Genomic DNA, 12,500 nt, shown 5'->3' with positions numbered 1-12,500 from the left:
CAAGTGGCCGAAATGAGTTTCCTCCGCCGGGTGGCGGGGCTCTCCCTTAGAGATGGGGTGAGAAGCTCTGTCATCCGGGAGGAGCTCAAAGTAAAGACGCTGCTCCTCCACATCGAGAGGAGCCAGATGAGGTGGTTCGGGCATCTGGTCAGGGTGCCACCCGAACGCCTCCCTAGGGAGGTGTTGAGGGCACGTCCGACCGGTAGGAGGCCACGGGGAAGACCCAGGACAGGTTGGGAAGACTATCTCTCCCGACTGGCCTGGGAACGCCTCGGGATCCCCCGGGAGGAGCTGGACTAAGTGGCTGGGGAGAGGGAAGTCTGGGCTTCCCTGCTTAGGCTGCTGCCCCCGCGACCCGACCTCGGATAAGCGGAAGAAGATGGATGGATGGATGGAAAAAAAATAGATTTTCAAATTAATAGCAATTCTTATTTGCAGTGTTTGTAAAACGACAATATATAATAATGCTGTTATTTTTACTAGTAACATGTAATCTAATGAATTACTTTTAGTTCCGTTACAATGCCGTTAGCGATAGCTTGATGTAACGGAGCACGGTGCTTTTGATGTGGTTTTATGTCAGCAACAAGCAGCACCGCACTAAAAATATATCAAAAAGGAAGAAGCAACATCACACTTACACAGCAGACAACAACATACGCACACAATGAGGATATTGAACAACAAGTCAATGATTGAAGTGACAAACTTGTCATCCGAGGAAGACATGACAGCCAACGAAGCACATTCTATCCCTTTATTAAGCAGAGGTAACACAATCCAGTGAAAAGATTCAAAAGAGCTTGCGTCAGAGCTGACAAAGTGCGCTGCTAAAGCTAACAAACACACCTCTGTTGAACCCTTGATGATGTCACACATCACTAGACAACAGGCCCCACCTTTTAAAAGCACACACGCACACTGCTCTCGTTTGAAACGTCTCTTAACTGCATATGCACGCTATTTGAAGCTTTTTCTTAAGAAACGTATTAATTACCTGCCCTAGTAATTAATTACATTTATTAAAGAGTAATTCAATTACTTTTTTGGTGAAGTAACTATAATTCCTTATTTATTTTTAAGTAATTTTCAGAAGTACATGTATCTTTTCTTTTAACTTAAAAATTATATCCAAACATTCAGTAAAATGTTTGGATATCATTTTTAAGTTAAATTTTAAAGTTAAAGTGCCAATGATTGTCACACACACACTAGGTGTGGTGAAATTATTCTCTGCATTTGACCCATCACCCTTGATCACCCCCTGGGAGGTGAGATGAGCAGTGAGCAGCAGCAGTGGCCGCGCCTGGGAATCATTTTGGTGATTTAACCCCCAATTTCAACCCTTGATGCTGAGTGCCAAGCAGGGAGGTAATGGGTCCCATTTTTATAGTCTTTGGTATGACTCGGCTGGGGTTTGAACTAACAACCTACCGATCTCAGGGCGGACACTCTAACCACTAGGCCTATGAGTAGGTATATATAGGATATCATTTTTTTAAACTAAACCATTTTTATTTTAAGTAATGTAGAAATGTATTAGATGAGGGTGTAACGGTACGCGTATTTGTATTGAACCGTTTCGGTTCGGAGGTGTATCGAACAAGTTTCCACACGGACATATTAAGTAGCGTACCGCACTTTGTGTAAACAATGCACAACACACGGCATGCTAGCAGCAACCGGGCTACGACAACATGTAAAAGCCAGAGCTGGAAGACCCTCTTGCCTCGTTAAGATCTCCCGTTTGGGAACACTTCGGCTTCGCGGTGCGATACAACAATGGAGGACGAAGGTTTGCCGACATTGTTCAGCAGCGGTAGCGTATGCTTCTGACAACACGTCAAACATGCTAACCCATTTGAAGCGTCACCACCCCCAAGTGAACATCGCTTCAACGAAGAGAAAGACGAGCGTCATGCAAACACCGCATTCAAGCAGCCTCTCCTCGGCGAGTCAGACAGGGCTAAAGCAATAACAAATGCCGTTGGTGTTTTTATAGCAGCAGATTTAAGACCATATTGCATTAAAAACTAGATTTTGACCCACTTCTATGGTGGAAGAACAATGAGCCCATATATCCTCTTACTGCCAAGTTAGCCAGGCACTACCTGGAGACATTGTAACTGCAAGCAGGTCTGCTCTTTCTGCAGACGATGTGGATAAACTGATTTTTCTGGCAAAAAACATGAAGATTGAGTGAAAGCCACCAGGGTTAAAGGCTGGGGGGGGGGGGGGGGGGGGGTAAATCTGAGGCTGAGTTTACTTGAAACTGTTTAATGTTGCACTTTTAATATGTAGAAGCAAAGTTTTGTCATTTTATTTAATCTGAGCAACAACTGGAGGCATTTTAATGTGGTTTAACGTGGACCCCGACTTAAACAGGTTGAAAAACTTATTCGAGTTTTACCATTTAGTGGTCAATTGTACGGAATATGTACTGTACTGTGCAATCTACTAATAAAAGTCTCAATCAATCAATCAAAAAAGCACTTTATATGGAGAAAGGTTTTGTTTAGAAACCATTCTGAGCCATATCTTATTTAGTTTTTATTTTATATATGTTGACCACGTTAACCCTGGGACTGGACCCTGTGTGTAAATGTATGTTATTGTTATGCTTAGCATTCATGACTGCCTGCCGTTGCACTGATCAGCCTAGTGGTGGCTCACATCCATTACACAGCTATTTCTATTTTTGGGCAGAATTATTATAGTGTTCCCAATGTTAAAAGGATAAAGCCATTGTTTACAAATTTGGTAAATAAATAATCAAAAAATGTATATTTTGTTGTTTTCTTACTGTACCGAAAATGAACCGAACCGTGACTTCTAAATCGAGGTACGTACCGAACCAACATTTTTGTGTACCGTTGCACCCTTAATCTATTTTATGGAGTGTAGTTCATCATAGAACTGGCACCCAACCAATGTTGTCTCTAATTGTTCATTTGTGCAAGAAAATGCAAAAACTGCCTGAGCATTCAGTGGAGCACACGTGAACAACAGCAGACGTGCACACTGGCTATACCAGCATCACACAAAGACTTTGTTTTGGCCTGGTTTGTACGTCAGAAAATGACCAGTTTTGCTAGATAGAAGTTTCCAACTAATGTTTTTGGTGTGGGTACTTCGGGCCGACAATAGACGGTTTTGCTCAACAAAGTGATCGATGGAATCCCTGTCCTCCTTAAAGTGTCTCGACAGACGTTACAATAATTGATTTATATGTTGTGGCCGCTTGTCGTCACCTGTCAATCACAGAGTTTCTCGTGTGAAATATTCCCGGCTTGGCAACTGGAGAACAGTTTGGATTTGGGCTTACGTGGTAAACAAATCAAATGAATGTTTTATCCAGATGTCCAAATGTGTCCAAGTAGACACATAGTGGGTTTTCTGGATGTGGTCTACATCGCTAAAAGAAACATCTAAAGAAGAGAATCCCTCTGCCATCTTCCACTAGTTTTTTAATTATATAATTCGCCCTCTTCTCTTCTACGACTCTCTCGTCATCATTTGGGATGTCTGTTTTGATTTCACTTCCTGGTTCCATGACCAGCCCTATCTTGGCCTAATCTCAACCAATGGTGACTCATCATAGTAAACAACCAACCAATCATGGATGTTCTTATGCGTGCAAGCACGTCTTGGAAGGAGGAAGGGGAGGGGTTTAGTAGCCCGGGAGAGGGGAGCGGGGGAGAACAAGGAACACAACAAATAAGTGCCGTTTTGGTCATTTTAACGTGAAATAAATTATATCGATATAAAGATATTTTCTTAATTCATATCTTGTTTAAAAATTTGAAAAATCATATCTTGTTTAAAAAACTAGAAAAATGCTCTAAAAATGCTAAAAAAAAAACACTTTGAAAGCACACATAGTAGCATTGAGCAAAGTAGCTAATGGCAGCACTGCTGTGCTGACGTCCACAATGGATGTGCTGCCTGACACACATCAGGTGGATGAAACAAGGTTTGTACAACAACGCATATTTTTATTCACTTTGGTTTGTAAATCGATAAGTACGGAATATGAGGGTTTTGTAAATGGAGGTTTTGTTGTCTAATGTTTAATGAAGTGTCAAAGTCTCCATCAGGGGTGGCCACACTTTTTCTGCAGGCCAGCTACTTTTCAATGTACCAAGTGGAGGGGATCATTCATATATATCATTTATATTGATTTATTTATGAAAGAGAGGTTAACAAGTTAAAGGAGTTTCATGATAATACAAGCATGTTTAACATTCTTTTCTTTCATGAAGACAAGAATATAAGTTGGTATGATTGTGATGACTTGCATTGATTGGAATCAGAAAGTAGTGATGATAACATCCACATTTTCAAATGGGGGAGAAAAAAAGTCCTCCTTTCTGTCCAATACCACATGAAAGTGTCCAGCTTCCATACTCCTTTTTATACACTTTACAATAAATACATTAGCGGCAAACTCCGTAGCTTGCTAGCTTTCTGAGACTTTTATTTTGTTAGCGCAGGCAGGATGAAGCAGGGCTTTTATTGTGAAGACAGGAACTGTGCGGTCGGTCTTTAGAGTTTTGCGAGAGTGTTGAAATAAAAAGTGTTTCTCGCCTTCCTGCCTGTCATTTTTTCTTAATAATGATCTGGCAGCAGCCAGCGTCATCTCACAAGACCCTCGGGTGCTGTGAATGTCAATCAAGTGACAAAAGTGACGTCTTGGTGAAGATTGATGATCGCACATTTTTAGGTCATTTTTTTAATGCCTGGCTGGCACACCCTCCACCATCAACCGCTAGCTCGCCATCCACGTAATAGGCACCCCTGGTCTATGAATAAATACCTTGAATACATTTCTATGAATCAAGAGCTCTTCTTTAATAAATTACAAATTATATGTGCAACCTCATTCACGAGTAAACACTTTCTCAAGCTCCCCAGTCTGTGCAGTAGCCTTATTTCAAAATTAAATGTTGTACTTGTTCTTTTTGTGTTGTATTGTTCTATATTTACTGTTTTCTTTTGGGTCTGTTTTTACTCGTACACGTTCTGTTGATTGATTTTGGAAGACTGAAATTGCTATTTCATTGTCTCCTTCACGATGTATTGTCACTTGTGTAACCATCCCTGTCCTGGTCCGTAGTAACCAGCGATCAGGTGGAGGCGCTGGACAGAGACGAGCTGAGGCCTCGTGGCAAGAGGAGGCAAACGGCGAGTCCCACGCAGAGCAAAGCGTCCAAGCGGGCCAAGATCAAGGTCACCATTGTTTCCCAAAGCGAGTCAGCAGGGGGCAGCAGCCCAGCTGCACATGAAGGTGCGGAATTGGTTAGCTTGTGTTATGAGCAATTTTACCCAAGCTTTGATTAAATGGGATGTTCTCATGTTGCAGTTGGTGTCTCTGGAAAGCCTCTTGCATTAACAGTGGGACAAACTGTGGCCGGAGCCAAGGAGCTCTCTGGACTTCTCACAGGCCAGCGGTAAGCACATGACCTCAATGACCAGCATAAGACTAAACCCCTAACCACACCCACGCTAGGGCTGGGCGATATGGCGGAAAACCGGATCAAGATATTTAATATCGGTCGATAAACATAGTTATTGATTCTTTAATGACCTATGGAAATAAGGACCAGAAGAAAAGTATATAAAATGTAAACATTTTTATTTCAAATGAAAGTAAATGTCAACACAAGCATGGAAAACAACATTCTCAAATCACTTCGAAGACTTAACAAAAACCTCTTAAAATGAAGGTAGGAGATGCCTAATAAAGTGTAACAAAATAGTGTGAAAATGTAAACATAGAAAAACCTGAGAGGAACTATTTTCTGCAGGTTTAGTGCCACAAAGTTACAGCTATGCTCTAAAGTGTGAGCGCGGCTAAGACGCCGTGGTATTGCCCGTCTTGTTGGGGACGTGCGCTTTGCATCATTTGGTCTGACTGTGGTCCTTTTTTTTATATATATATATATATATATATATATATATATATATATATAAAATTGCCAAATTGTCGAGTTGACTTTTCCTGTTCTGTCCACAATTTCTTCATTTTCACTTTCTCTTCTCACTCCATGCAGAGAACCAACTGCCAGACAACAAGCTGGGGCAACCAAACTTGATAGATGATACTGTTATCTGATTGGCTGTTATCGTCTCTCACTCCCACTAATCAGTGATCCCTTCCTGCGTTGCTAGGTTACGAGAAAGCGAGTGCCTTTGATCATGCAACCAATCTTGCTCCGCAACTTCCGCTTCCCCCAAAGGAGAATAAAACATTATTGAATGCAATTTTTAAGTGATATCGATTACGTATCTATTGCGATATATATTGATATCGTTTTATCGCCCAGCCCTAACCCATGCCCCACTCCCACTTAGTCAGACAGGAGCGTGTCTAGTGCAGGGGTGTCCAAAGTGCAGGCAGGGGGCCATTTGCAAAATAAAAACAGCCCGGATTAGAACATTACATAAAAAGAAGTTGAAAATGCAAGGTTGGGAGAAATTGCGTGTGAAGGCTGAAATGTGTAAGACGAACTTAAATGCTAAAATTTAGAATGCGTCAAGTACTAAGTCATATGACTATAACGCAAATTAGCATGTGGCAAGTACCAAAATATATGACTCTGAGGTGTTCGTCTGCAAAATAAGCTAACCAGTTAGCATGCTAATGTTAGTATGCTCACAGTTAGCATGTGTCATGTACCAAGTCATGACTTTGTGATGTTTGGCTGTAAAATTTGTGAAAAAAGTTACCCTGCTACTGTTAGGATTTTAGCATGCTAATCTAAATATTCTATCAAAGTGGCCCCCGCATCCCTCAATTTTTATTTTAGCGGCCCTCGCTAGAAAAAGTTTGGACACCCCTGGTCTTAGTGCTGAGGGACAGTTGCGCAGAGTTTTTGGAGCCGAGGGTGCGGACCACCGAGCACTTTCTGAGGTGGCTCTTGAGCAGACTGGTGGTTATGTGTGTCACTGCAGGTCTGGTAGTCTCTCAGAGGTGTCTGGTGCCCTGTCCCCAGGCTCCAGCTCCTTCAGCATGGTGTCAGGGTCGTCCACACCCGTCCAGGCGCACGCTTCGGCTACTGCCCAAGGTACCTCTGCCCTGCCTTGCCCCCACCCCCGCCCTGCACGCTTGATTGTACTCTCAACTGTGCCGCTTTAGCCTCCGCCGCACACGTGCCTCACCACCAGCGCAGGGAGAAATTGTCAACGTATTTCATCAAATATCACTGAGCACCTCTTGCTGTGTGCCACTTGTCCTGAACTTTAGCCCTTTTGGACGTGTGTTTGATGGAGTCACAGCCACATTTTTTTTAATAGAATAATTTGATCTCCCATTGTTTGGCTGCATTTGTGTGTGTGTGCAGCACCTTCCGCAAGCAGTCTACTCCAAGGCCTAAGTTTCAGTCTTCAGGAGATCGTCACCAAAGCACCTAGCTTGCCCGCAGCAGAAGCCAACCTAGGAAGCACGCAGGTATGACATGAAATGAGCCGACTAGCTTGAGAAGCGTTTACTCTTGGTTTGTGTTTAGATGGCTAAAACCTTAATGCTAATACTGTTAGCTGTGGCTATCACTTAATTTTAATTTTCATTGGTACTTTTAAAATGATGCCCCGATCAGTATCTTTTAAAAATGTAAACAGTATGAAATAGAATAAATGTACATATATGTGTGTGTGTGTATATATATATATATATATATATATATATATATATATATATATATATATATATATATATATATATATATATATATATATATATATATATATATATATATACATACACACACACACACACATTTATATATATATACACACACACACATTTATACATATATAGGCATATATAGACAAATATATACACATACATAGAGATATATTTAATTACATATATAAACATATATATACAGTATATAGACATATATATATATATATGTATATATGTATCTGTATGTGTGTGTGTGTGTATATATATATATATATATATATATATATGTATGTATGTATGTATGTATGTATGTATGTATGTATGTATTAGGGTTGCACATCTCTCTCTGATAAACGATTCGATATGCATCTAGATACACAGGTTACGATTCGATTCAAAAGCGATATCCTTTTATTACAGACCGATTCGATTCCGAACGATACGATTCGATTTGACGGTTAATATTCAAGACTCCAAATTCCCAAGCATTTTGGCTTTACGGCACTGGCAAAAAAAACCAGAGTAACAAAATCACATGTCAATGTATTTATCTTTAGACATGGACCAAAAAAATTCTGGCTGAATTGTAGGATGGGACCTCCAGAGGTAAAAGTAGCACAGAATATTAACAACAAAGTGCAATATTTCAGCCTGAGCATAGTTTTGAACACTAGAGGTAGGTAACAAAGATTCAATATTTCAACCTGAGCATATAGTGTTTTGAACACTAGAGGTAGGTAACAATGAACACTAGAGGTAGGTAACAAAGATTCAATATTTCAACCTGAGCATATAGTGTTTTGAACACTAGAGGTAGGTAACAATGAACACTAGAGGTAGGTAACAAAGGTGCAACATTACAATGTAAACAAGTTACACACCTATAACACATCTCAAAATGTGGCAACAATTAGCACAGTGACAAGTGCTTTGTGTAAAAGAATAGAGAAAATAAATACATATGTAAAAAGAAAAATCAAACTACTGTGTGAGAGGTACCGTTTCCCAGGTCAAAAAGCAGTAGTTCACTTACACTATGCCTGTGCATTTTCATCATCACTGTCCTCTGTTTTTTTGGAGGGCAGACTTTTTTTTTAAGGAAAATCAACTGATCCACATGCTCATGTTTGAGCAGACTATGTTTTGTGGAAACAATGTCTCCCGCAGTACTGAACACACGTTCAGATTCCGTGTGTTTCACTTGATGTACTTTTTTATGCCGAAAGAGGCGATTTCAGCCACTTGAATGTCGGCGAAATCATTAAAGGCTCACAATTTGTAATCCATCCACAAGTAAAGAAAACTTGGATTATTTCACTTTATGTACTTTTTTATGCCGAAAGAGGCGATTTAAAAGAGGCGATTTCAGCCACTTCGGTCATTACAGCCGAGTTTAGATATACTTTTCGAGACGAGTGACGTAAGCGCGCTCCCGCGTCAGGGGGTGCATTTTACGGCAGGGGTGCGTTTCCCGGCACAACAGGTTGCAGAGGTGTCTTTTAGCGAGAGGTGACAGCAGTGGCAAGTCCTGCTGCTCTTTCCACCACTGTAGGGGTTTTTTGAAAATCTTTCTCGGTCCATTATCACCTTCGGTCAGACTGACGCTTTCGTTCTCCTCCACATTCATTTTCCGTGTTGTCTCTTGTTTATCACTCGTGCTAATACCAGCTAGGCGGCTACCGCGTTTGGCGAGTAGCTTCAGCTCTCGCATTGTTTTAGAGACGCTGACGCATATTGTAATCTAGCCAACCCATACAAAGTCTCGCGATAACCGATCCATGACTCTATAACCGATTCAGCTAGGAATTCATGGATTATTCGCATTGATTGAGGAGTCTGCTACCGATGCAATCTAATCGCTCACTTGTTGAACCGAATACTCGGTCGCATCGGTTTATCGTTCACAACCCTAGTATGTATGTATGTATGTATGTGTGTGTGTGTGTGTGTGTGTGTGTGTGTGTGTGTGTATATATATATATGTGTGTGTGTGTGTGTGTGTATATATATATATGTATGTGTGTGTGTATATATATATATATATATATATATATATATATATATATATATATATATATATATATATATATATGTGTGTGTGTGTATATGTATATACTGTATTTCCTTGACTTGCCGCCAGGTATATAGTATGCGCATGCCTCGATTTACCGCAGGGTCAAACTCGTTTCGCAAAATAATTAGCGCATGCCTAGAATTACCGCCGGGTAAGTCACGTACCTACTACGTTTTTAGCGTAACCCGGCAGTTCGCAGTATTGTAAATGTTCGTTCAGCGTATCAAGTTCAAATGATATTTTCTCTCTGGCCTCACGGATGTTGTTTACATTGATTGATAATGTTTGTTGTTACAATCGTAGTTAAGAATTAAAGTAGCATGTTTTATTTTCAATTTGTTTTTCATGTGTTTTTACAAACAGTATGCCAATGGTAGCTCAGTTAATTCCCGATAATTCTTGATCATACAACATCTCTTTCACCGCACGATAAAGGAATACAGTGTGTGACATTAGAGGAGGAGGAGCTAAGCAGCGGTGCTGTGATTGATTGACCAATCAGAGACTATCCCGGTGCCGTGATTACCCAAACACCGGTGTATGGCCGTAGCCAATAGAACGAGGCTGTTGAATTTGTGTTTTATCGCCAATCACGATGTATCGTATGGACTTTTATTCCTGTATTAGATAAACGTATTTGTACTAGATGAACAAAGTTTAGGGGGCAACGACTAAGACTTTCAGTGACATATTTCATAAAGGCTGTGATATATCGTTATTGTGTGTATACTGGCATTTATACACCGGCACATTAGCGCAGACGACATGCTGCCAAAACCAATCGCATGTAAACTTATCTTTAGAAATGCTAATGTATGCACGCTACTTACTAAACAATAAAATTGTTTTAATGTTGATGACGTAGTTTAACATAAATATATGCATAGGTCTACATAACATATGTCCCGAGTCCTGTGTGCAACATCCAGCATAATATATCACAATTGATTATACCGGTATACATTGTACCGCTGTGTTATAACGCAGGCACTTGGGAGCCATTCAACAATTACGTATGCAAAGGGAGGTGGGGTTGGGGGTCAAAATCCTGGGGGGGAAATGCGCACAATTAAGTACCATCATTTGTGTAGTAAATTTTGCGTACGAGGTTAGGGTCCTAGAGAAAAATGCGTACGTAATTGTTGAATGACACCTTGTAAAAATAAAGAGTGTCACGTTATAATTGCCTTTTCAGACCCAAACATAAAGAACTCCCGGGATGATTCATTGTGCTTTAAATTTTATTGCGGCATTAAGCGATGTCATGATTATCCTTACATCACACTCAAATTTATAAGCGCATGCCTAAATTTACCGCATGCCATTGGTAAGCGCCAGAGTGAGAAGAGGTTTTAAATTAATTACAGCCGGTGCGCTAATTCAAGGAAATACGGTATATATATATATGTATATGTATATTAGACTTAGACTTAGACTTCCTTTTTATTGTCATTCAAATTTGAACTTTACAGCACAGATAAGAACGAAATTTCGTTACATAAGCTCATGGTAGTGCAGGATAAAAAAAAGCAATAAGGTGCATATATAAATAAATAAATATATATAAATAATATATATATAATATATATATATATATATATATATATATAAAATAAATAAATATATATAAATAAATAAATACATTACTGTACAGATAAATATATTGCACTTTTTCACATGCGTCCACGTTTATGGATGTATGTTATATTGTCTTTTTTATTCCAGCGAGTTAATCCATTTTGGGGGGAGTTGAGGGGATAATTTAATTATGATGCGTTTTAAGAGTCTTACGGCCTGAGGGAAGAAGCTGTTACAGAACCTGGAGGTTCTGCTTCGGAGGCTGCGGAATCTCTTTCTAGAGTCCAGCAGTGAAAACAGTCCTTGGTGGGGGTGGGAGGAGTCTTTGCAGATTTTCTGAGCCCTGGTCAGGCAGCGGCTTCTTGCGATCTCCTGGATAGGAGGAAGAGGAGTCCTGATGATCTTTTCCGCCGTCCTCACCACTCTCTGGAGAGACATCCAGTCTGAGGCATTGCATGCTCCAGTCCAGACAGAGATGCTGTTGGTCAGCAGGCTCTCTATAGTGCCTCTGTAGAATGTGGTTTTCATCCAACGCAAAAAGTGCATGCGCTGCTGAGCTCTTTTTATAAGAGCTCCGGTGTGTAGGGACCAGGTTATATTGTCAGTTATCTGCACCCCCAGGAACTTGGTGCTGCTTACTATCTCCACCGCTGTGCCGTTGATGTAGAGTGGAGCGTGGCTGGACTGGTGCTTCCTGAAGTCAACTTGATCTCCTTGATCTTGTTGACATTCAGGACCAGGTTTTTGGTTCTGCACCAGTCAACCAGATGATTCACCTCCTCCCTGTAGTCCATGTCGTTGTTGTCACGGATAAGGCCCACTACTGTCGTGTCGTCCGCATACTTCACAATGTGGTTAGTAGTGGACCTGGCGCAGCAGTCATGGGTCAACAAAGTGAACAGAAGCGGACTCAGGACGCAGCCTTGGGGGGAGCCGGTGCTCAGGGAGATGGCACTGGAGGTGTTGTTGCCCACTCTCACAGATTGGGGTCTGTCTGTGAGGAAGTCAAGCAGCCAGTTGCAAAGGGGGGTACTGAATCTAAGGGGGGCCAGTTTGCTCACCAAGTGCTGCGGGATGATGGTGTTGAATGCTGAGCTGAAGTCCAGAAACAACATCCGCACGTGTGTGTCCTTTCCTTCCAGATGTTCTGAGTGCAGAGGA

The 12,500-nt window shown here is 41.0% G+C and overlaps 1 protein-coding gene across 6 annotated transcripts in view; it reads left to right on the top strand.

The window, feature by feature from the left end:
- The window catches only part of kansl3 (KAT8 regulatory NSL complex subunit 3), a 61,780-nt gene that overhangs the window by 37,760 nt on the left and 11,520 nt on the right, over positions 1-12,500 (top strand). For 4 of the 6 annotated variants that reach the window (XR_009826542.1, XM_062050701.1, XM_062050703.1 and 1 more), the window contains 4 exons: positions 5,117-5,287; positions 5,363-5,450; positions 6,955-7,067; positions 7,344-7,450. Coding sequence is in view for 5 of the 6 variants with exons in the window: in XM_062050701.1 (XP_061906685.1) it covers positions 5,117-5,287; positions 5,363-5,450; positions 6,955-7,067; positions 7,344-7,450 (479 nt within the window). In the remaining variant the exon portion in view is untranslated. The remainder of the gene's footprint in view (positions 1-5,116; positions 5,288-5,362; positions 5,451-6,954; positions 7,068-7,343; positions 7,451-12,500) is intronic. The other 2 variants (XM_062050705.1, XM_062050704.1) reach the window with 1 other exon arrangement.

This window comes from Entelurus aequoreus, linkage group LG06, assembly GCF_033978785.1.
Source record: "Entelurus aequoreus isolate RoL-2023_Sb linkage group LG06, RoL_Eaeq_v1.1, whole genome shotgun sequence".
Taxonomy (NCBI): Eukaryota; Metazoa; Chordata; class Actinopteri; order Syngnathiformes; family Syngnathidae; genus Entelurus; species Entelurus aequoreus.
The sequence above is the reverse complement of the archived record's forward strand: the minus strand, read 5'-3'. Positions and strand labels throughout refer to the sequence as shown.